The sequence below is a fragment of the Gallinula chloropus genome, assembly GCF_964237585.1.
Source record: "Gallinula chloropus genome assembly, chromosome: 12".
NCBI lineage: Eukaryota > Metazoa > Chordata > Aves > Gruiformes > Rallidae > Gallinula > Gallinula chloropus.
Window position 1 is genome coordinate 8,666,863 of NC_140097.1, and position 26,504 is coordinate 8,693,366.

A 26,504-nucleotide genomic window follows, 5' to 3' on the forward strand; every position below is an offset into this window, starting at 1 on the left:
AGAAATATTCTGCTACCAAGGAAGTATGTTTCTCATAAACATCTAAACCTTTTCTTTTGGCATGCTTTGGGTCTGATCCAAAAGCCTGACACAGCCACTAGAAATGGTTATTGGATTAAATTCTTAGACAGCACAGAAAACAGCAGGCTAAAGAATCTTAGCAGACTTTCCAAGACTATTCATTCATCTCTGGCTTGGGAAAAGCTTGTGAAGTGTCAGACTGAAGGAGAATTTTGCCAGGAAAATCTGGGTTTGAACCACAGGAGTGGCTGGCTGTAACAGCATCGCCCAAAGAGGTATCAAACAGGTGCTGTAACAAAAAAACCTCAAAACCCCAAAAAAGACAAACAAACCAATGAAACACAATTACTTAGTGCCCTGTATACACAGGTTTCTCAATCATGCAAAACAAAGCCACAACTCAGAGGAATTTCTGAGAGGCAGAAATGTCAATTCAGCACCCGGCTCAGCCTGACCTTTACAGAAGAGTTTTTCATTTTCACAACCATTTTCTATAGGAATGAGAACTCCTTTGAAAACCTCCTGGAGACTGCTGGAGAAGCACAAGCCCTGGGAAAAGAATCAGACAGCCTCGTAACCCTAGAAGTCACGAATTTCCAAACCTGCCCAGCTAGTTGCCAATTCTGCTAGTGATTTGGGCAGGGGAAAAAGCAAGCCTCCCCCTTCTTGTCTGCCTCCTCAGCCATCCCACTCCCCACATCTGCTAAGCATCTTGGTGTGGCCCAGCAGCGTTACACCCTGGGCAGAATCTGCTCCAGCCAGTCACGTTTCTCCACAACTGCAAGAAAAGGGTGAAACGACGACAGCTTTCAAAATTCCCATGGCAACAGCTCCTTCTCTCTGCAAACCCCGACTCTGCTGGCAGCCTTACCACGCCACAACGCCGCAGCACACAGAGGCGAGTCAAAGCCTGTACTCAGGTAGCATTACTTTTATTTAATAAAAAATTCCCAGGCACTAACCACTGACCACAGCTGGAGATGTAACCTTGAACTAAGGCACCTAATCGTTGCTCCTGTATGGATCCTTCTGCGTTCCTATCTTTGCAATAATGGCCTTATCTAAACCGTTGGAAATTGGGTTTTTAAGGTCAGTAGGAGACCTTTAAAAGCTCTCCAAATAGAACCGAGGTCGTGACTACTTGTGGTCATTGACGTTACAGCAATTTTTGTAAGTACAGGGATATTAATCCCAGGAGCCTGACAATTTCATTTTTTGTAATGACATTTCGTCCCTCTAAAACTTTTAGTCAAGTTTAATATTCTTCAGACATGGATCTGTTTTGTGCTGTTCTTAAGTGTTGTTAAGTGGTTGTTTCTTTTCACTGTGGAGCTGACTGACCACATTACAGCTGTGTATGGAGTGAATTCTGTACCTTGTAGCATCGTTACTCTCAGAGGATCCTACATAGTTGGAAAATACTGTAATTTGATTTTTTTTAACTACATTTTGTAAGAGCAGCCAATTATTTCTCCCCTAGAAGGAATACAATAAAAAAATTAATTATGCCATGCTGTATTTAATTGAATTCTAAAATGGAAAAGGTCCACTGTAAGAACACCTACTGCATCAGTAATAGTGTTACTTGGGTTGAATCAATTTTTGAACAAGCTTGAAGAGGATTACAACAGTATTCTTATTTATTTCACGCACAGTTGGATGCCAGTGCCCTGACATTTTCAAGAGCATATATACAGTGTAATTCACATGAATAGTTTTACAGAATTATTTATCTGAAATAAATTTCATGATCATTTAACTGACTGCAAAATTTAAGCTCACAAATTTATTCCATATAAATAGGATATGGATCAAAATCCATCAATTTTTTTCCGAATTTAAGTGATTCTGTTCTGTTGGAAGAAACACCTCCCCTGAGACACGTGTTCAACTGAAAAAAAGGTGTCCTCAGCACGGTTAACAGCATCAGCATGGGCATCTAATCTCTGTATCATGCTAAATATTTTCTTCTTTGAAGTGATAAAAATCCAACTGTCAAGCATTGCTTGATCTGACGTAACGCCTGGGGAAAGCTAATCAAAAGGAAGTCTTATAGGTTCCCCCTACTTAAATCCACCCACCCGAAAAAGCACAAGTTAGAATTTTTATGAGGTAAAAGAGACTCTGCTGTCACAGCCCAGTGTTAATTGGCACAAAGGTTTGAGAATACCTTAGTTTCACTGAACCGCTTTGATTTCAAGACTTCTGAGCTGAATTTTCTTGCTTCTTTATAATCCTGTCTTAACTATCACTGAGTTTGAAGTGAAAAAGGAGCTTAGACAGATCTATATCAATGTTCATTCATGCCAGACTCTTGCATTTTCATCACAAACCAGGTTTGAGAGAAATTCTGAGGGTAGGAGTAGCAGGTGGAACACAAGGACTGTGAATCCTCAGGGAATGTGAATCTCCTGTTCAGCTTGAGGGAGCATCAGGTGATGAACTATCCTCAGCCACCACAGCAGCAGCCTCTTATTGTCTTCTCTGACTCTCCTTCAAGGGGAGAAATATCTGAGAATCTCACTCCTTTCCCCTCCCTCTTGGGGGCTGTACAGCAAAGCCACGACTATCTCCCAAGACGCTTCCCAACTGCTACAGCAAGCAAGGACATTCACAATTAAGCAGTGAAATAAGCCAAATACAGCAAAAGACGATGCAGCCCTGGTTTGACTGCTGCCCCAGTTGGGTTGCAGTGGCCTCTTCTGTCACGGCTCCAGCCTCAAAGCATTTCTTTTCCACTACACACTCCGTTGCCTCAGCTCCCGGCCATGCCCAGGTACTTCAAAAGCCTGGATGCCCTCTATTTTCATCAGGTGAACATATCGTCATCAAGACTCTAGAACATAAACCACCACAGGTCTCCACCTGCCACAGAAAAACAAAACCCCAAGGTGCAGCAGAAGGGCTGAGTGCTACACCCAGGCCTGAGCTTCTCGCTGGTATCGAGTGGCCTCAGAAGAGGCGATGAAACCCCCAATTAACCTTGCACCGCACTGCGACCAGGAGGGAATGTCACCGCTTGAGGCCTGACAGGTGGTGTGTGCATCACCTGGAAACCTGGCAGTGATGAATAAAGAACCACATTTCACATGGAGCATTCAGCTTTGAGAGCTGTCGTGTTCTTCTACGTTTTCAGCCACATATAGACATTTCACATTATAAAATTCCCCCTGCAATTACAAATGAGCTAATGCCACTTTGATCCTCACACCTATGACTGATCAACGCAAGACTCAAGCCATCGAGGGCTAAGAATAGAAATTGTAGTTTTCATAAAATTATTTTCTGTGGTAGTTCTTTTCTTCAGCTTGACATATCTGATGAAAGGAGTTTGGTGGTCACACTTCATCCCATTTACCACACGGTTTTCAGTTTGTTTCAATGTGCTTTTAGTTATGCACTGAAAGGGACAGGCTTTCTACCTCCTTATTTTCATAGAGCTGCCTTCAGTAACAAAAATGTAAGAACCCAACTCTGCCAGCCCTTCTTATCAAATTAGAGACAAGTGTAATAAAATGGCTATTGGACCAAGATTTTAACAAGGTATCCAAACGTTGTCATTTTCACATTATGTTCCACTAATATCTTTCTCCCAATATTTTCTCAAGAACTTATTTAAGCCATAAAGCTTTGCAAAGATTGTCCACATTTTACAACACACAATACACAAACTTTAATCTAATTTTACCTTTTTCTTTGTAAGTACTCATGCAGCTTCCAGTGTATAGTAAATATTATGTCTTGTCACAGATAACCAGCCATTCAACTAATTGGAGATTTCTATTAAGATTTCTCCTAAATTATTCTTTCCAGTAGCATTTATTCGTCCAAATTCATCTCCCTGGAAATGAAGTCCTAACACTTTCTCTGCATTATCAATTTCTTTAGGAGATATTGGTATCATTTTGGATTAAACAAGCAGAACAGCTTTAAATCTGCAGAATTTATTTATACTGTAGGGTCTTAGAAGTGCCTTCTTCAGCCACTGAAGACAAAATTCTCAATTTATTTTAGTGCTGGGGAATACATATTACTCTTTTCCATCAGTTGTCTTGAACATCCATGTTCAGTAACAAAAAAAAAGCAGGGATCACAAAATCTTGGGGAGACAAACTGACTATTCAAAGGAGGAACTTCATTTCAAACCATCTATAATGCATTTCCTATACAAAACTTTAATATTTAGTTTCATATCATAGCATTAAACACAGAAGACCTCCTTTCACATTCACACAAGTTTGTTTGTGAGTCACCTGTACAACAAGAAACAAGATAAGGTGAGCACAGGACTGAACAAGCATGCTTTCACCGGCTGTCTGGTGACTTACATTGACTGTGGCAATGTTACGTTATACCCATATCAATTCTATCAACACTAATTAATCTAACAGTAACCTTCTCCTGAATCTTCCCTTCAGTATTTTGAAGGGAACCGTTATCTCATAAATCAAAACTCCTGTTTGATTGTCCTGGAGGTCTGTCGGTAATAAAACTCCACTTATAGAAGTTGCCTGTGGGAGATGTTTCTTCCTTTATCTGTCCTTTTTGTAAGTGAAGATGGACCCAGTTCCTGACAGTTCAATCCATGTGACACTTATGTCCACAGTCTAACAGTTTCATATGAACCGTGCAGAGTTTCCACTCAGGGGTTTGGGTTTTTGCCCACCTCCACGTAGCACAGGGAGAAAAATACTCCTACAGCACGTCTTGTCACGGTCCCACAGCCCAGCCTACCGTAAAACAATCTCTGTCAGCATACACTGGCAGACTGCACAGGTTTAAATCACACCAGGAAGCAGTCAGGACAGGTGGCTGCAAAAAATATAGGCTTCCAGGGAGCCAAAACCTGACTTTTTGGAACTGATTTTGTTTAAGAAGTAAGCTTTCCCTGTCAGCTGCCAGGAACGTAGTTCACTTAAGAAACACCTCTCAGAGGCACTGGCTGGCAGGACACAGATTGTTTCCAGTACTTTGGTTTAAAAACCATACAGGAATAGCATTTATAGTTTCATTGATTAAAAATAATTTGCCTTTCATTTAGGGAGACAATGTCTTTGCATCAAGATAATGGGACCTAGTGTCTAAAAAGCCAGCAATATATCCTTTCTGTGAAAGTGACTCTTGGGGAGAAAGGGCACAATTATTCAAAAAAGTGTTTGCAGGAGAGACAGAAAGAGTGTAGCTGGCTGAAGATCTCTACCTTGTTATGGATATTCAAAGAAGAAAGATGTGTAGAAGCAAGGAAACTGAGGAGTGATGAGAGCAGATAATGAGACCCAAATCTGTCACCTCCAGCTGAAGCCTGACCTAAGCTGAACAGCAGAAAGCAGAACTGGAAATGGAGGTGACCTCAGCTGATTCTGCTAAGCACCCCTGTCTCCAAAGACATCAATACAGCCCACAAGGCCCATGTGAAGTCTGACCTCTCTCTCCACTGGATATGAAACCTCTAATTAGGACAGGGGCCTGCTGATGGAGCTCTGCAGGTGACACTTGGACTGTACATCTGGTATGGAAAAAAGAGTTCCCGCACCCATTTTTTTCTTCTTCCGGACTTGGCAAAAACATCTCTTTTCACAAGTGCAATGGGCACTTCCCATCACACCATCACTGCTCTCCCAGTATGGGCAAGTTCCGCCAGCAGCACATCATCACATTATTTATTCATGCAAACACTCCACTGCAACGGGTCACAGGAGTCGTGACCCCACAGAAATAATATGAGACTGTGCCCATATACAGCCTCTGGCAGGAGGGGGTGTATTTGCTCTCCCCAGACAAGCCAGAGGATGTTGATAAGGGTACGAGGCCTCTCCAGGCACAATAGGAAGATTGGTTTCTTTATTTTTATATTTTAAAGACTTGAACTATGCATAACCTCGGGAGCGATTTAATGAACAGAGGGTTTCTAAGAGCCAAGCAGAGCCAAAAAATATGCTTTTAGATAAAGGTATTAATCCAGTGACTTGCAAAAGATGGATCAATTATCCTAACTTGCCCTTCTACAAGGAAGCAGCAAAGTAGTTGACAGCTTAAGATGAAAAACAAAAACCACCACAAAGCTATGGCAACATTGTATAAAAACCCCTGAAATCTGTGAATTCAAGAGCAGTCCTGCCCTGCCTGCAGAACCACCCAACTCTCCCCACATCCCCAGATCCAACACTACCAGGCAACAAGCACCCTCCTGCCTGCTCTGCACATTCAACAGATGCTGCACAGCGAGAACAACAGTTCTGCCCCAGCTAGTTAGTACCTGTCCAATTACAAAACACATGGATAACCTGCTGCCCTGGGTGGATCAGATGAGCTACCACACACTTATATGCTACACAAGAGCAGCCTGTGTCTTGGAAGAGGATGAAGCATATCTACAAACCCTGAATTCAATTCTAGTCTCAGCTTTCTCAGTCTTTTGGATGGCTTAGGACAGATAATGGCTTCTTCTCCCTTACAGTGATGGGGTGGGGAGAAGGCAATAATCCCTGGCCTCACAGAGGTGCTACAAGTAAGGATACCTTAAGCATTCCCTCAATGAAGTTCAAGATAAACATGACAAATGCAGAAGGCACTGGGAGCTTGGTGTGATTTTTATGGCCCAGACTCTACCTGAAGATCTGATGATAACAAATATTTTCCTTACGAAGCAGCACACTAGAAACAGAAGTCATGGATGCACTAAAGCTCTTTAAAACCAGCATTATTGCTGTGTTCAGGGCTAATCAGGCCTGTACAATTTGGTATAAAATTAATCATCTAGGACTGTAGTAATAAAGTCTCACTTGGAGGCTGCATCTCTGCTTGGCATAGGCCCAGGCATGCACACTATGTCAGACTGCTGAAACACCATGGGGGAGAAACAGAAATAGTCATCTTCCCGACCCGAGCGCCCCAGGCATTCTCTCCATCACACCAAACAAGGAGACTCAACATCTCCCATCACAACTTCTCTGGATTTAGTGCAGGTACAAGACATTTTTCTGTGCTCTTTCAGTCATGCAGAAACTAAGCTTTATCACAATAACGTAGCAAATTTCTGTCGCAATTAGCTTTATTTGCTCTTAGTTCTTGTTCCCAAAAGGCATGCTAGATACTAAAATAGCTAAGACTGGTCTAAAGTAAAACATTAACTCTTATTGACTGAATAATTTTCTCATTGACAGTGAAACAAATGCAAACTACATAAAGTTAAACAGTAATGACTTTTCTGTAAAACTTCCCGTGAATGAATACTGGTGCTGTTAATTGCTATTAATTCTAGCTTAGTTATAATTTGTGGTAGAAGTGAGCATAGTGCTTTTCACCGAAAGCACATCAAGCTCAGACATGCTCTGTTTCCTATTAATGTCATCTCTCGTAGAGCTGGGGGCACACACAGACTGGAGGCATCTGTTACACACTGAGCAGGGCACCGCACGCTTCCCCGGTTCAGGCAGCCAGTGCGCAGGGGTAGGCTGCCAAGGAAAAAAAAAACAACCCAAACATTTCAGTGCTTCTCAGCCCCTTCCAGCTCCACTGAGGACACCAGAACATCCCTGCCTTCGTGTGTCGGGAATGGCAGGAGGATGAGACTGCTCTAGGTTATCACACCGGTAAACAAACTGTTTGGAAGCAGAGGAGAGAGGAGTATTCATGTCTTCTTCCTTTCTTCTCATCACGAGCAGGACTAGACATAGGCTAGTCCCAGCTCTACACAGTAATTTAAAATCAATATAATCACAGTGAACTTTGTCACCTCTGCTTCAGCTGAGTAGGTTTTTCATTCGGGTTCCTTGCCATTTTTCTCCCTGAAAATAAGTTTCCAGTCTGCCTTGAAATAAAATAAAGCCATCCTTGGCTTCAACACAGCACATAAGCAGTCTCTCAAGACATGCAAGACACAGAGCAGACTTCCATCTTCTGCACATCCCTAGATTCAAATACAATGACTTCCATTAAACATTTAGGACTCAAATATTTATTCCAGCCAATTAAATTGAGCATTGCTTACCCTCCAGGGAACTCTTACCCTCCCTCAGCAAAGAAGAGAGGACCAAAGTGCATTTCCTATACTTACATATAACACAGTAACCCCTAAGGCTATACAGAAATCCTTCCCACTGGATTGCAAATGCCTTGGAAACAAACCTACACGTCTAGCATAGAAGAAGATTTAAAGATTCTGTTGCTAGCCAACATAAACAAACGACCACTTCTGCCCCAAGCAGCTTACAGTCTTAAGTTCTAAGAGACAACACAATGCAACACTGGGAGACGACTGACACAAGGACAAGACGTAGACCTCTTCCACAGGCAGCAGGCAAGTCTAAGAGGCTACAGAGTAACAGCCCAGGAAAGGAACGGTCACTGGCACCAGAACATCCTACCACCACTGTCCCTGTAGATTCTAGAGAGAGGATTTACAGCTAGCATTTTGTACAGAAGAAATCACCAGCTAGACTTCGTTAATCGTGTTATCATGCGCACTAATTCATACATCTCTCCTACAGCAAAACCTTTTTATTACAGAATTTCAAAAACCAATACTTGAATTTTAAACTTTAATATGAACTTACATTTAAACCATTAAATTATCCAGCGAAGCGGACGTGAATGTGAAGAAAGGCCATTTCCTCCATCATTTCATTAAATTTGAAAGTACTTATTTATTTTAATAAGTCGAGATGTCCATATGCCAGGAAATTAACATCAAAGAATGTTAAATATGCCCAGTATCACTTAAAAGCCTATGGAGTATTACGCATTTTCAAAAATAGCATAACTCAGCAAAACTACTTTCCCAGTAGTTACTTTTTATTACAGTTTCCAATAGTTCTTTGGGGAAAAAAGATGAAAATGTTTACCATAGTCTGTGCCACAGGTCACACAGAAATCTTAAGATGCAATGTTGAATCATGTGTCCAGCTACCACATCACAACTGCTGTCCCTAATTTAAGGTCTTCGGGCAATGAAAAATAGATGGTTGTCTGCCATGTGCTCTTCTAAGAGCTTCTGTGTAACCTCCTTCATCTGCACATATGATCGAGATGATGGATGGCCTCAAACATAAAGGTTGCAGGGACTCAGACTGTTTCCTCTGAACAGCTATAATGAACTCAGTACAACAGAACAGAATGGTCATTAGTATTTTGATCACTTGAACTACCCAGCCATTCTCCTGCCTTAGGAACCCACCTGCTGAAATTGTAGGGACTTCCACACAGGAGCAAGATGCAACTGGTATGTACCCCAAAAAGCTACTCGTGAGAATTTGTGGTGTTCAATGGGAGCCCATAAAGGATTAGCCTCATTTCCTAAGGAAACATGCCTAGGTGTTTGAGCTGCCTGTTGTACCTGGTCTACAAATTCCCTTTCTCCCCACCACCACTTACAAACCAGCTGGCTGACCAAATCTGAGACAAGCGAGTGGTATTACAGGTACAGCACAGCCACCACTTGAGGCCCAAACATCAACATGGGGAACAGTGGCAAGGAGCACTACCAGAGGCCGTGCAAGAAGCTAAAAGCTTCTTAACCACTGGACACTTCTCACAGGAATATGAAGCATTTCAGCACATGAAGCTGCTCAGAGTAACTCAGTTCTGTTATTTTTAACAGCAGAGAAAGGGAAGGCTCTTAGTACTTTCTCCAGCTCATATTCCTCCCCTCACACCCTGCTCCAGCCATTCACGCATTTAACACCAAGCCATCTCTCAGATGGCTTGTACAAATTTAAGGTAGAGGTAACTTTTCTGTGTTGACACTGACAGCAATTAAGTCCTGCAGAGATCTGGGGAGGCATTGCACAATATGAACAGTAACTGAACCACATACACTGAACCCTTCTGTACAGAAGCCACATCCAATTCTCCGCAAACTTACTGTCACATAGCAAATCCCCTTCCTCAGAGATCACTGTGATAATAGTTTCATGCAAATCAGTGTCTCAATTTCAAGTCTCCAGCAACAGAAATCTAAATTAAAAACATGATCTGAAGTGCCACAGAAGATTCCAAGTTGAAACCTATCTGAAAAGTACATGTCTCCTTTAGTTTGGAGATGACTAGCACCTGGCATGTAAAATGGCTTTTCATACCCCAAGAAGCAAAAAGGCTCCAGCAACAGCCTGAGCCCAGCAGCCACACACCCCCCACACCTTGGAAGCAAAAGACAACATGTAAAACTGAACATGAAGTGACTGAAACTCTCCACGACTTGCTGCTGTTGTCACCTCAGGGTAAATCTTACTCCTGAACTTGAGACACATGTTCACCCAAACACAAAGCAACGTAGCATTCTGAACACGTCCACTTCACAGCCTGGCTGTACAGGAGCCCAGCACACAGGATTGATCCCAGTGCCCAAAGACCAGTTGATGTGAAATACTGCCAATGAGTCCTGTGAGGTCCTGATCCAACATGGTGCAATTCCATATGGTCAACACTGAAGAGACATTTGTGACAGCTCTAGCTGCGAGTGTGTTACAGACAAGTCAGGCAGGAGACACGAGGCATTTGTTTCACTGTTCCACATAGGGAAAAACAACAGAAACTGCAGTCCATGTACCAATACTCATCACCTTCAGGTAGGCATTCAACTGCAGGGACGTTTCCTCTTTTGTTTGTTTCTGAGGAAATTTAAACATCAAGACACTTGAGAAAGTCTCGGAAGTGAGTCAGAAATAAAGAAGCTGGTGTGAAACGGCTCCTCCTGAGCTTTCTGGCAGCTGGACAACTTACATGTTAGCCTGAATGCTCTAATTACAGCTAGGTTAAAAAAAAAAAAAAAAAAGCAGTGGTACAGGCCATCTTGAGACACCTCTGCTCAGTCACACTTGGGTCATCTGAGACACAGCACCGAGGCCACTCTGTGTCCTCCTGGTCTTTACAGCTGGAACCACAACGTGACCCTGCCTTAGATGGGCTATGCCAGGATAGAAGTGCATCTGCACACACACTGGCCTCCAGGGCTGCAATCCTACAGCAGCGTGGAGCAAGCAAGTGTGAAGTAAAACTGCATTTTAAAAGCAATGTAAGGGAGGAAGGACTTACTTCAGCCAGGGGTAGAACAGCTTAGACTGTTTGGAAGACAACAGGCAGGATTTCCTTTGAAATGCAGAAAGATAGAAGGCTCAGCAAAGACTCCTTTTGTGGAAGAGTTGCTTGCTGGTGGAAGCATGCAGTTACATTTGTCAACCACATCTTACCCAACTGAAGATGCAACCATAAACACTCTGAGTCAAGGATGCCCAGCAGTCCCTACAGCTCAAGTTGCAATCTTCATATCTCTGCAACAGGGACACAGGGCTCCTAATTCCTCATCGATTAAATCAGCCGTCTCAGTGTCCTGAAAATATCCTGAAGTCCCACTCATCTCAACTGGGCAGTGTTAAGAGATGGGAGTGGGTGGGAACACGTACCTAGAAAACATTCAGGGTTCAACTGAATTAAACCCACTTGCTTTCCGAGCTCTACAAAAACAGAGGCTTGATACTCAGGTTCTCAGGAAGGCTTGACATTGCTTTCATACCACAGAGCGACATACCTCTTCAATAAATCATTCCAGTGCCAATAGCATCCCTCAGATAGGAAGGCTACAGAGATGACCCTTAAGAGTTCAGAGGAGAGTTAAAAACATTTCCAGAAAATCATTCAAGTGCTGTTTAAAGATGTAATTTATATGCACAGCTCTGCACTCCATTGCAGGATTTCATATTTATTTAATTTGATGGTTAAACGTGTGCCCATCCAACTTTTTGAGCACATGCAGACTTCAATAAAAACTCTGTAATTTAGAGCCAACTGTTCAGCGTACTGAAGAGCAAAAGGATGTCTTCTTATGCAAGCAAAAACTGTCCCAACCCTACTGGAAAAAAAAAAAAAACAAAACTAGAGAGCACCAAACAGACTGGGAGTTCCAACAAAGCATCCAGCACAGGGAGTTTGGAGCTGAAGAATTAGTAAGCTCCACTGCTTCCCCCAGTAAGGCCTCCTCTCGGCTCCGGAGCTCCACACCACCTGTGCTGGTGACATGGTCTCCCCCAAGAAAAGGCTGTCTCCAAGGCAACCTAGATCTCTTCAATTAGCACTTGATAAGGTTGGACGTGTGGCCTAAGAAACAGTGCACAGCATCCAGACTCGGGCTGAATTTCCAACTCTGCTGCACGCTGCATGGAGTGTATAAGAGAAGTTAAACTGCCCTACCCGCCTGTTTCCATCGCGTACACACACCTACCTCAGAGACATTACAAGCATGAGAAGTCCCTCAACACAAAGCACTCACACTGCAGTACCAAAGGACACCTCAGAGCACACACAGACAAGACTATCTCTACCTTTCTGTAACAAGCCTGTAGCACTGCACAGGGAACCACCCCTGCCAGCAGCCCAGCGCAGCACTGCTGCTGCTCACTCCTCCCTTCACACGGGATCTCAGCCCAACAGCTGTATTCCTTTTCCTGGCAGGGGCTGCTTTTCCAAGGATCACCGTGATGAAAAACTGCAAGTCTTCAATACCATGTTCTTCAAGATGATGGAGATACTTTCTGGGAAAAGGGAGAGACTGAGAAATTCCTGAGGCAGAGATATAGAAGATCATGTCCTGGACAGCAACTGAAATGACATGAAGCAGCCCATCTGACATAACAAAAATAATAGGAATAATTCTACATCTCTTCCATCAACTGCAGTATTGGCCTTGCTCAGCTCTGTCATACAAAGACTCCACTTATACCCTGGAACTAGAACTCTAATTCCTTCCTTGATTATTTCATGCTTGGACTATTGCAATAATCTTTGTGCCAAGCTACTTCTTTTCTCCCCCCACACTACAGAGCTATTCAGAGCTGCTCTGCTTGCTTTGTTTCTCACTGAAGTATCCATGCTGTTCACATACTTTCCCTCCCATTGTTGTTCTCCTGTATGAGTTCACTTACATATAAAATCAAGTTTGGAACTCCAATGTACTACTGCAATCATTCAAGAATCTTAAGGCAACTGCAGACTTCAACCTTCTGGGTATTCTCCAGTCCATTTGCAGAGCTTGTACGACAGCTGCTACCCAAATACTCCATCTTTCTTCTGTGTGTTTAAAGTAAGAGGCGTTTTGCATGTTTTTATGCCTAAAGAACTTGAAATATTTTTACACTGCTTACTATTTTAATGCCTAAAAGTCAGCTAAACTGACAATTTTTTACTGCACTTCAGCACACTGAGTTTCATGAAATAGTGCTTTGGTTGTTGTCATTCCAGAGGTTTTCTACAAATGTCCCAGTGAAATTGAAAGAAAATGCAACACAAAGCACAGCACATTTAAAGAGGAGAGGGGTCCTCCCTCTCCAGCAAAAGCATCTCTTTGTGCTTTCTCATTTCAGAACAGATAGCCAGAGCTGTGATTGCAGCAGTGCAAAGTAAAAATACTTTGATGTAGTACTGGAACAACTGTATCTGAAGCTCTGAAGATTTCATCTAGCAGCTGTTGTCGTTGTTTTGTACTTTTGTGCTGCGGTAGGGAAAAACTTCATGAAAGAAAGTTAAGGGATCGTCTGGTTCTTTGCACCTCTTATATTTAAGCTTCTCAAAGCTCTTCATCTGCCAATGGCCTATCTACTCAAAAACAGTTCAGAGCATCTGAAAACCAGAGATTTGCTTTAATGTATTTAAGTCATGAAAAACAATCAGCTTCCAGAAAGAACCTTGCCAAAAAAAAAGAGGCAATGTCCTCCTCCATGCCCCCTCCCCCCCCCCCCCAAAATAGAGGGAAAAAAAGCAATTTCACCGTAACTGTGTCCAACATCTAAACATTCAGCCAACCATTTCATTATAGACTAGATACTAGGATTGACTACGGCAGTGCTGGGAATAAGCTGTAAGCATGGCACACAAGAAAAGGTGGCAAGAAGAGAGAGTAAACAGTATTAATGGTATTCAATAAGGAAATCGTGTCTGTGTCTAAGTAGAAACTAAATTACTATCTGAGGTTTTCTCAGCAGATTATTTAGAAACTTGCCAATAGACAAACAAAGCAAATGACAAGACTCTCGATCAGAGCTGTGTTCCCCAGCAATATGGCTTAGTAAAAATGATACAGACTACTTGGACTGCTTCTGGCAAGGCTGGCTCTCCTTGGAGGGCTGCTAGTGTTAAATACTCAACATGAACATGTGATGGTGAATTCCTTATTCACACTGGCTTATGTTTAGGAAGAGATATCTTGTTCGCAGGGGTAAGAACTTTAAAGCTTATTTCTTCATTCTCAGAACAAAATGAAAAGATAACCTTCTGTGCTCATTACTTCACAACACAGAATAGCTAAAGAGAGAGAAAAAGCATTTTCCTTCACATCCTTCCAGTAACACACATTTCACTACAGCTTCTGCAGACAAGCATGCGTCTAGTGAACATCTGTACAGTGCCAAGAGAATGGACACGAAGACTCACAACCCAGTACCCTCAGAACACAATCAGAATACACAGATGGTATCTCCTGACAGGAGAACACACGCAGCAATATACCACTTGTTTTAGCTGCACACATTAGAAACCAGGGTTCCTGCTTAGACAGTAACAGCAAACTCTGGAGGTATGGTTTCCTATGTTCCTCTTATGAAAGAGTGTAGCACTGATTTTGGAACAACTGTTACTCTAACAAGACTGCACTTGGAAACGAATCCATCACAGCTGGTTTCAGCAGGGTTCACTGAAGACTAACATCCATCTCTGATGAACGCAGATAAAATATTCACAGCTCAGTTTACCAATCAGATCAGATATTAATGGGAATATTTTTCCTAGATCTCTCAACTTAGCTCCTCTTTAGAATGTCAGCTTAAAAGAGAGCCAGAACCTCCTCATTTTTACCACCCTGCTTTTAAGAGAGTTGAGTACTGTCCCAGCAGAACAATAGCCCTGCACATGGTTTGCCAGAGTTTTGCTCAACATCAAGATTTATTATTCTGAGGGACAGAGAGAGTGAAATACTGACCACTGCAAAGAGGCCATTAGTTACCCCTCAGTTCAATAAGTCTTGCTGCTTCCCTTACTATGTGCTGATTATTTCCTGCCCATTTCGCATTAGCAGCTTATTTAATGAGAACAATCTAAGCAAAGGGAGAGAAATCCAGGCATTTACAAAGGACATCACCATGTTACATTTCATCACAGTTAACACCATTTGCTATTCTTTCAGGAAATAACCTTTACTGATCTTTCCTGTTTTAATGCCAGCAATTGCTTTTGAGAAGAACACTCAATTCTTATATTCACCACCAGTTATGTTTTAAATAATAGCATCTTAAAGGACAGCAATAACTGCTTAAGTGTTGTAGGACAAAGCATTCACACACTGATAGCATCCAGTAGCATGACAGCATGGCCACAGTTCCTATTCTTAATGGACACTTTTCCCCACTCACAGGGTCATCTCTACTCTTGTGAAGCTTATTTTTCTTCTATTAACTTCTACTAATGTTCATGGTAGTGCACACAATCTTGGAGAGAAAGGATCCAACATTTCAGACAAGAAAAAACATCACTAAGGACACAAAAAGAACAGAAACACCAAAAGTAGTGCTAATAATTTCACACAGAAAATGAGAGATCAAAGGTACAAAGAGGAAAGATGCCTTGTATACACCTTAAGATTAAAGGGAAAAAACAACTGGATGCATTTTCTACGTAGGATTCTCTTTTTAAAAGCCATAGTTAAATAAACAAGTAAAGAAGTGTATACATCCTTGGTTCCTTTTTTGTCCTCTGAGAAGCCCAAATGGTTTTGATTACTTAAAAGTAATCCTTGAATGAGTCAGCTTGCAAGACTCAGGCTGATCAGTAAAAGTTTCAAGAGAACAGGGCACACCAGCTCTACCAGTGCCAGCTCCACAGCTCAACTGGGAACCTACAGTGACAAAGGCACCATTGCCTACAATATCCTGACAGCGCAGCCTCCCACTCCATACCACTGATCACACATCTTAATACTGGGAATAAGTAGACACCACATCTGAAATCCGAAGACTTTAAGAAGAGTAACAGAATAAGGAGCAGTGCTTCCCCATGGACAGTTTTGGTTTTCCACAATCTCATGCAATGATTTTCACATTAATTTTACATGACAGGTCTTCACAAAAACTGGCATGAATAGGTATAGCCCTTCAGAGCTACTGTGACTTAAGACACAAGCATCTGCATCAGCATCTCACACTGTCATCTGCTTTTAGTGTCCTGACCCTCTCACTCTCCATGTTTTGGGCTACTGTGAGGCCAAATGGGGTCTACTTAGGTCACCAAAGAGTTTTCAACGCTGACAGATCCAACACTTGACACGGAATATTACGATCTGTAAAGCAGCATACATTACACAAGGGAAGGCCAGCCAGAAAGCCCTGGTTCTGGTAAACATTTCAGTTTCATGTTTCTGTAGGATTTCAAATTTTCATTTTTTTTAAAAAACATCTTACCTGTTTACAAAAATACTTCCACACTGACAACAAACCACCTGAACCACCATCTACCACTCTAACAGGTAACAGAAACATACTGAGTTCTCTGGCAGTTGTAAAGATGTGCTAAAAATCAAAGTTGCCCATTCAGTGGTTAGCCTAACAGAAGAGATTCTTGTGAGAAGACAAGGCTGCACCAAAGCACATTCCAGATCCACAGCTACTTCTTGGTTTGCCTGTTCCGCCCTTATTGCACATTCCCCTTAGGGTGCAAGTAACTGGCTGGTTGCAGTTTAGGAAGCCCTGGCAAACTCTGAGACACGAACATGGAATAAATACTTGGCCAAAACATACATGAATGCACACTCAGGCAGAGAAATTCCCCTGGAAATGTAGCCTGAGCTTCCTGAAAAACGCTAAAAAGAACATCTAGGAGATCTCCAGCTCTGTTCAGCCTCGCAGTTCCTGTTTAAAGACAAGTTAGTCTTCTGTTTTCAGTGTTTGCTCACTTCTGAATTTGGTTTAAAGAGCTGCTAGCGTAGACTTAACGAAGTTTCTTCTGAAAGGCTGATTGTGTTTCCTTCTGTCTTTTTGACAGAACCCATTTAAAATGGGCCTTCTTCATTTAATTATCCAGTCTTTATTTTTGTGAGTTTTATTCCTCAACTGGAATAAATGTTACAGTCAGAATTGTGTCTGTAGACAACAGGCTTATTTTATAAGGCTTAAAAATCCTTTCCTTCACAGTCAGAGCGTGAAGTGGGAGCTCTGCAGTGCCAGCTTTGCAGCTCAGTGCAGGGCACAGACAGGATCAGCAGCAAGAGCACACAGGGTCCTGCTGCAGGGATGCTGAGATCAATAGCTGCCCTATATGAATATTACAGCCCTGAGGGCTGCCTGACTCCTAATCGATCATTAAAGTTTATCCTCTCTAAACACTTATGCCTGAGAGTCACAATATTACCAAAGCAATACACGGTGATGCTATGGACCGCTTGTGAAAGCGGGAAAATTCCCTGATTTCCAGAGTTTAACCCGTTAAGACCATTCTCTCTCCACAAAAGCATGGAACAGCAGAAGGGTCTCCTACAGGCTACACTCTAAAAGCACAGGATAGGGCAGATCCATCCTGCGGAAGATAAAGACTTCAGTGCTCTCCACAGCATGGCCAGGTCCTTTTTCCATCCCCAGGCAGGAAAACCACAACTGGCTGTCTGCTTCCAGACCTTTCCACCCACACCTCAGGATTTACTGCAGAAAACATAAGCCCCAAAATAGAACAGCTCTGCAAGCAGACACTGCCATAAACATAGAGAGGCCTCTGCTTGTACAGCTTAGTACAGCCCAACCAAAAACAGTGTAAAGCCTTAGTGCAGGCTCAGCAGGAACATGGGGATGCTGGTCAGTATTGGGGTTCAGCAAACGACTGCCTGATGGCTGGCAGAAGCTGCCCTGGTCTTATTTACTCCAGCTGGCAAATCTCCTTTGAAGAAACTTCTGATTCCCCAGCACACAGCCTAGCACAACTTTCTTCCCTGCCCATAATTGCTGGGGCTGGGCCAGCAGATGTTGTACAAGTAACCGGAGGGGAGCTGGCCTAACCATTTGAGGATAAGGAAGAGAAGCAGCCTACCAGATAATGTCTGTAAAATAGCCTGGAAATCATTGACACAGGCTAATTGCTAACTGCAGAGGAAAGTTTCCACTCTCTGTAGGCTCATTTGATGTAAACTTCCTAGTCATGTCCAAAACCCTACCTGCAGGACAAACGTTGTAAGTACTTAAACTGCTTAGCCAAGCCCTGCTCAGGGTTCCTGGGAAACATTCTGGGGAATGAAGAAGCAAGGAGTAAGGAACAGATAACGTTATCCTCCTCCTCACTGTGCTCAGCTAGAAACAAACATCTGTCTGGCATCTGGGCTCTGCCACCCACCATTTATTCCCATCTTCTACCTAAACCCAGGAGCTAGGTATTTGCATTACCTCTGATCCCCTCAGTGAGCCAACACAGACAAAAACCTCAGATTCAGTTCAGAGGCTGAACTGGCTGAAAATCCTGCATGGAGCTGGAAGGAATCAAGCAAGGGGAGCAAAGAGAAACCTCTACGTGTAAAAAGCCATGACAAAGCAGCAGCTTGTAGAAACATCCAGTTTGTAACAGAGCACAGACTCCTTTCCCTACCTAATTGCTCAGCTTAATTTTCACCCTTTCTCAGGAAGATGCTGATAATACTGATAATCCTGCAGGACAGCATCAACCCTAGAAAAATTCCTTCACCTAACCATGCCTTTCCCAATTCTCTACTTGTCTTCAAATTTTCCCTTTCAGGCACAACCCAGACTGTTGCCTTGCCTCTCAGCACCCACACTTTGCACATGGCGCTGCCTCAGATCCCCAGGCACTGGATGTGGGGCTCTGTGGGGCAGAGCTGCTCCTCCTCACAGGCAGAGACCATCGTGGCTCTGGAGGGCACCAGATCCCCATCTACTTCAAGGAAGGACTTGCTCAGATGTGCTGAGCCCAGCCAGCCAGAACACACAGCACCAAGGCTGTTTGCTCACACCTGTATTTCGTGTCACAAAACATTTGGCCAAGACCCAGGTTCTGCAGTGAGAGTACTTGGACCTAAACCACATTGTCCTAAAAAGGCATTTCAAGTCACAGTTCAAACAGGAGCCTGACAAAGCATCCTGAGAAAACAACCTCATATCCTCTTCTGGTTTCTCGATAAGAGCTGGTAAATATATCATTTCCACCTTTTCCATCTCTTAATTTACTCCTTTTATCAGCAACAGTGACAAAAACGTTCTAATTAGATAGCACTAATCAGGGAGGATGGCATGTGATTGACAGCTACAGAGTCACTATCCTTTTTCTCAAAAACAGATTGGCAATATTCCTCATAGAAGCAAGAGATTTATCAATAGACAAAAGGATGCAAAACCCCAAAAGGTAAGGTGTAATTACACACCAGGACTATATATTTTATTTTGACATAAACTTAAAATGATTCGTGGGTGGTAAAAGCTTTTTTGGAGGGGTGAACAAGTGATATTACTCATAAAGGAAGAATACCAGCATCATAACAACAGAATTAGGAAGACAGTCTCAAATGCATAAGCTGCTGTGTTGTGGGTTTGGGGGGGGTTCTAACTTAATTTGTTTAGGGCTTTTGTTTGTTGGGTTGTTTTATATCTTGCCCCGTTGTTTGGGTTTTTTTAAAACCAGTCCTAGTGTAAAAGAGAGTCCAATAACTCAAGCAAAGAGCTTCGACACATGTGACAACAGAATAATTCCACTAGTGTTCTACCTTTTTTGAAACATTTTCATTTAACTACCTGCAATGAATACTCCAAATATATTTTTTGGTAGCAGAAGCAAAATAAACCTGCCAGGTAAAACTTCACTTGTAATATTTTACACAAGACAGGAGATAGGAATAGGCCATTCATTCAGAAACACAAATCTTTCCTGTTTATTTCTACTTTATGAGTTTGGGCTTAAAATCTATAAAAGCTCTCTTAAGCTGCAGTATGGAACTGTATCTTGTTACAATATTTGTCCATCTGATAACAACCTCAAAGCTTAACAAAAAGTGGTCATTTGCCCTACATCACTAAAGTTTTAAGATTTATTTTACTTGAATGATCTCATCTGCAAATGAGGCAGCCTGTATATACATCTGGTATTTTGTGTGTTAATAGAAGAAACTTCTAAGTTTGCCTATAACCATCATTTCTAATGGGATTTATGGTCTGTATAGCAGAGGAGTTCACAGTTAAAAACAAGCATTTGCCTGTTAACCCAGTGTCAAAATTCAGACTTGTGAGTAGAGAGTAATAATTTTCCTTCAGCTAAAGCTAAGTCTGCAACATACCTCTTGGACAAGCACTAAACGTCTGAAATGAATCCCAAGTCTTCCAAAAAGAAGGCACAAGTTCATTATGATGCATGAAACCCTCACAGGAAACTTTTTCAGTGTTAGACATTTTTAATAGAGTAAACAGCTATTAACATGATTTCAAGTTGTTTTTTCTTTTAACAACTTCAAAAACAGACCTGGAATTTTCTAGACCTAAACCAACTGTCAAACCATACATCAAAGACATCATTCTCAAGTATATTTTGATTTGTGGCATTTCAAAATTGTGCAGACACATCAGGTTTTCCGTAAGACTTACAAAAGCAGTGGGACAAACAATATACCCTCCCAATATCCTACCTTCTCTGCATCACACATCCTCATGTGATGCTGCACTGACAGGTCTCATTGTCGTCATTATACACCACCACAAAAATACATGCAAAGAAATAATTGTAACGTTTCTAGGTGGTTGTTTTTCTTAAATCTGGATGTATATATGGATGTTTACAGTCGTCTTAGGTGGTTTGACAGATTAAGCAAATGGTGAACTTGGGAACATACTCATTGAACAGGGAAAGGAAGTTGGCAGGAGTATGCCTTCTTAAGGACATGTTAAGAAGCTAGAAGACAACTAAAAGGAAGAGCAGAATAATAAGGGTAAGTGGCAGGTGTTTGCAACGAGGCCAATAGAAGAAAATACACTGTAAAGCTAATTTAAAATATTTCTGATTGTAGTAGTGACAAAAAACAAGCACACAAATTTCTTGTGTCAGTCCTCTGAAGAAGACAACTCACCCGAGTATGCCCAGTAAGGATCCCCCGAAGCCTTTCGCCTCCGTATCTGCACGGAACTACCATGTCTGTTTTCATGCAGAGAGCCAACATAACCTTCAGTCAGAGCTGGGAAGAGAAGAAGCAAGAATCATTAGCAGAGTGGTATTTACTCGATGGAGTTTACACTGTAAAGCTTAAGTCTTTACAGACTAAGAACTTGGCATTGTTTTAAAAGTAGTTTAGTGGACTTGTTCTCACCAGGAAATGCCACCATCCAAAGATGATTCACAGAAGCCAGGACTCACCAATGCCATTATTCTGCACACACCTGCATAACTCCAGTGATTTTGATATGTAAATCCCAATATACACGCGCAAACAAGTATGAGCCATAATACATGACCAAACTTTATCTCTCTAGACACAAATGATAATTTACTTCACTAATGACTACCAAACTTCTAATTGTCATTTCAACACAAAGATTATCAAGAATCTTAAAAGAACACAGATGCAACATGTGGAATATGCTAGTTCAGTGTTTTCCTGGTTATCCTAACTGCATCTTGGGGTGGTTTGACCCTGGCTGGAAGCCAGATGCCCACCAGTCACTCTATGACTCCCCATCCAGCTGGACAGAGAAGAAAACTTATACTGAGATGCTTCGGAGTTGAAGTAACAACAGGGAGAGAGCATCCCCCAGAACGGACAAAACAGACTCAAGACAGAAAAAAGGAAAGAAAACTCACTAATTTTTTACACTTCACACACAGTGAAACTAGAGTCAGGGGATGAGAACTGCGATCAGATCTTCATACACCTCCCTACATCCCTCCCTTCTTAGCAGATTTCACTTCAGTCATGATTTCACACCCTTCTTCCCCACCATTGTGGCATGGGGAAGGGCAGGGAATAGGGTTTTTGGTCAGTTCCTCACAAGTTGTTTTACTTTTTAGCCAGAGTGCGGGACATTCCTTACACCCTTCCGCTGCTGCACCATGGGGTCCCTCCCATGGGAGACAGTCCTCTGTGAATTTCTCCAACATGAGTCCTTTCTGTCAGGGCTTCAGCTCTTCACTAATTGTGTCAGTGTGGCTTCCTTCTATGGGGTGCTGACCTTCAGGCCCAGACTGCGCCAGCCTGGTCCCCCACATAGTCGCCCAGCAAACCTGCTCCAGCATGGGGTGGTCTCTCCACAGGCTGCAGGTTTCGCTGCCAGGAGCTTGCTCCAACACAGGTTTCCTACAGTGTCACAGCATCATTTAGGTGTCTCCACCTGCCCTGGCATGGGGTCCTTCACGGGTTATAGATGGGATCTCTGTTCCCTGTCATTATCCATGGGCTGCAGGAGAATAGCCTGCATCACCATGGTCTTCCCCATGGGCTGAAGCACCTCCCTCTTCTTCCCTGACCTTGGTGTCTGCACAGCTCCTTACATCTTTTTACTCCATTCTCTTACAGCAAACAGCAGCTGCTTGCAGGTATTTTTTTCTTCTAAACATGATTCCCAAAGGTGCTGTGACCATTGCTGATGGGCTCAGCCTTTGTCAGCAACAATTCCAGCCTTGGGTCAGCTGGTGTTTGCTCTGTCAGGCCTACAGAGAGCCTCTTGTTACTTCTTGCAGCAGCCATCTCTGCAGCACCCCCTTTTCTCCACAGGATCCAGCCATACAAAACAACAACACACCTACACTGGAAAACCCCACGTAAAGCAGATTGAATCTATCTCCTCCATATACAGCCTGCAGTCCTGCACCCACAGCGCAGTGGACAACAGCCTCAGCACAAGCAAGGCTCAAGCAGCATCACTAGATACAATGCACTCAAGTAAGGCAGACACATAGCACTGCCTTCTAGCCAGGGGATGGTACTGCATGTCAGACAACACAGTGGGCAACACCAATACCTTATGGCATCAGAGAGACCCGTAGTGTGGAAATCTCTGTAAAACCTCACAAACTAGATAGAATTAATGGAATCAGCCAAAACAGGGAAAAACACCACCCCAAAACAAAACCAACAAACTCAGACGAACACACACCCACATTGTAGCCCATGTATTTTTCTTGCATAGCTCAAACAATGACTTTTGTCTCTTGCAAAGGAATGCACAGCTTCCCTGAAGACGTGGGTTGTTTGGGGTGTTTGTGTGCAAATTTTGCTTATTGTTTCTATGCATCTGACTAAACCAAACTGGAGGTGTGTGAATTCACAAAAGCCAGTAAAAGGTCTGTAATAAATTCAACTGCCTTTCTCAGAACACCAAAGCTGAAAGCTTTTGTGCTACAATAAACGTACACAAACAATCTCCTTCCATCTGCAGCGCTGAAAGCGAAGAACAAGTTGGCATCCATTGGCTCTATGGACTTTTACACCAACAGACCCCAATCTGTGTATTTCATCAGTAAGAGATTAGCTGAATAGTCCAAATGAAAACTTTAGGAAGCCATGTAGAGCACTGCTCCCCATACACAGTCACCAGGCACTGGATTCCCTTCTATCCTCCGGCCAATTACGGCTGAGCTGCAATGAAGCTCCTGCCAGGGCCTTATTGAACACAAAGTGCCAGTAATTAAGAATTTCGCTTCCTTGGCCTTTAGAGAAGCTTCTGGGTGACCCTCACTTTGTATCACAGTACTGGAGAGCACACTGTGTCCGAGGGCTGTCTATCTGCAATGTGGATCATGGATTTCCGCAGATTTTTGGAATCTGGAAGTGGCAGGGAAAGTGACGCAATTACAGGTTTGCCCCCTGCCAAATTTTCTCTTGTGCAAGCAAAGGTACTAATTGTGCAATTTATTATGAGACTCTGATTTGAATGAGTTTCACAGATTTCTTGGCAACTTTCTAAATGCTAGTTCAACCCAAGCTGCAAGCTAGAAATGCTGGAACACGTCATGCTAACAGGATTTGTAGGCAACACTGTCACATAACTTACTTTCCTCTTCTGATTGACCCTAATACATCTACCTGGCTGAGAGGCAAGAGGCACTCGTTTCCGCAGGAAAGATTACGTAAGGGATGTGGAGACCCAAACCCTCTTGGCCAAAAAACCTAAACAAATATCAGAGCCATGAAAATCCCAAGGAAGAGCACACAGAAATATCCTAGGTGGAAGGCTGGAAAGGCTATCAGAAAAAAAAAAGCAGCCCAATTATTCACTTAAAAATCACATGCTGAGAAGTACACCTGAGGTCCCTCCTTACTGCAAAATGAAAGACAACAGTGACTTTCTTCTGGAGAGGAGGCAAATAGTTGTGAGATTCTTGCTGCCCAGCAAGATTGACTCCTGCAGACAGGAGGAAGATTTCACCCTGTCTCCTCCAAGGAATAAGGTACTCCTGCAGGTAGCCACTCAGGGAGCACTTCTGTGTGCCTTCCCATCAGAAGAATGAAGCTACGTCCAAATAATCTGTATTTCTTGAAGGTAAAAAGGCTCTGAGTCTTTTTACTCTTTTTACAGACTGCAAAACATCTGAAGATGTAAAACCCTTTGTACTTCTAGCTTTAACAGTCAAAAGCCACATAGCAACCATGGTATGGGTATGAATCATACCATTGATTTTCAGTATCCTCTGTGTAGAAAATTAAATTATGCAAATCCAAGCCTTTATGAATGCCTAACTTTAATGTGAAATTGAACATTTGCTTCAGTCAGCATCTTATTTGTGCAGTTTAAAACCTGACTTTCTTGTGAAAACATGCAGTTCTAGTTTTCTGCATAGCCACTTAATAGATTCATACAATTGTCTATACTTAGAAATGGTGAAGAGCCATGCTATACACAAATTTACTTCCACCAGAAAGGATGTTACAAACCAAGTAAGGAGCTCAAATGGTTTGTCAAGAGAACTGTGGGAAGGAACTTGCTGGTTATACCTCTAAATATCTTCTGTAGGACTGAAAAAGAAACACACTAGAACATCCTGTTCTAAATAAAATCCTGCATCACTGTTAGGAAGCCAAACATTAACGGCAACAGTCCCCTTCCAAACCTGCAATAACTCTGTTGGCATTAGCCTTTTAGAGAAGATATATGTTTACTGGATAGATGCAGAAACTCTGGGAAAAGGATGACAGGTCAAGCTCTCTGGCCATGCTGTGCACTGGAAAGGTAATGGTGTGTCTGTCTCTACCAAAAATCATGGCACCACCTTATTCCCTAAGATGGCTCCATTCCCCAGCCTGTTCACAGTACGGCCATGCATTTCTGCATGGGACCACACAAACACTCCAGACACCCTTTATGGGAACAAAAAGTTGTTGTTGCTAGTATCATACACTGGTAATGTCACTGGAAACCACTGAGTCAGTCTCACGGTGCTTTTGTTCTGTTCTGGTGCCAACTGGGGTCAATGGAGTCTCTTGTACTGAAAAAGTGCAGGTACCAGGCAGAGCACACAGTGGCTTCACAGATAAAAGTCTGGAAGAGCCAAAGCACTGCACTTGTGTTTCATAGATCAAAAAACCTCATGTTTCCGGCAGAATCCTTAGTTTTGCAGGCTTTGGGAGATGTACCTTTTGACCAACTTGTTAACATGAGTGAAAATTTAACAGGCATCTTGTGTTGCTCAGTCTTCTTTCACTGAAAACGTATATACCTAAAATATTATGCTGAACTCCAGCATTAGAGTGCATTTATTCATTTTTGTGAAATGCTCCAGTTCCATGGAGTCAGAAGCTGTGCATGCAAAGAAGTGACTCAAACTCAACTGACATTTTCCAGTGTTTCTACCATCCAAACAAGCTTTGGAAGAAAACATTTTAAGAAAGTTTAGGTTATATTAGCACCAATCATAACAGGTTTCCACAAGTCTTCTTCAGCTGGGAGGCAGCTAACCAAGCAAGAACTGAGAGCAGCCAAGTGGTTTCCTGCTCCACTCCTGCAGAATTGGATCCTGGAGAAAAGCCAGCAATTACATGGGTTGGTCTGGCACAGAGCAAACATGGGGAGGCTCCTCTCTTCTGGGAACCCTGGAAAAGTTGGGGAAGTGGAAATTGGGACAATAGGAGGGGCAGGAACATGCTGCAGGAAAGCTCAAAGCAGAGCAGCCAGAACAGAGGGGTGGGGTGGAATACAGGCACAGACAGCAGGAGGCAGAAAGGAAGAGAGAGGACAAGCCCTTGCCTTGCCAAGGTTTCATTTGATGCATCACACCAGAGCTGATGGCAGAGGAGTAATGAAAACCATAATATACGGTCTGAGATGTGCAGATACACGATTAAGAGAGAAGGGGACCAATCTTACACTCAGATACACAAGCGTGAAATTAAAACCCGAGCAACTCCTCTGGCTGCCGGGGCAGGAGCGGTGTCCATGAAGCGGAACACCTGCAGTCAGTGGAGTTGTGCTGTGCCTATCAGAACTACTTCTGCAGCCAACAGAGAGAGGATCCTTCAAAGCTAACACGCAGAAACCGCTTAC

General features: G+C 42.7%; 1 protein-coding gene across 2 annotated transcripts in view; it reads right to left on the reverse strand.

Moving 5' to 3' along the window:
- Window positions 1–26,504, reverse strand: part of PTPRG (protein tyrosine phosphatase receptor type G) — a gene marked incomplete at its 5' end in the record, with an annotated part of 401,819 nt that overhangs the window by 290,953 nt on the left and 84,362 nt on the right. For both annotated transcript variants that reach the window (XM_084269424.1, XM_084269423.1), the window contains one exon: window positions 21,101–21,205. In XM_084269424.1, the coding sequence (XP_084125550.1) occupies window positions 21,101–21,205 (105 nt within the window). The remainder of the gene's footprint in view (window positions 1–21,100; window positions 21,206–26,504) is intronic.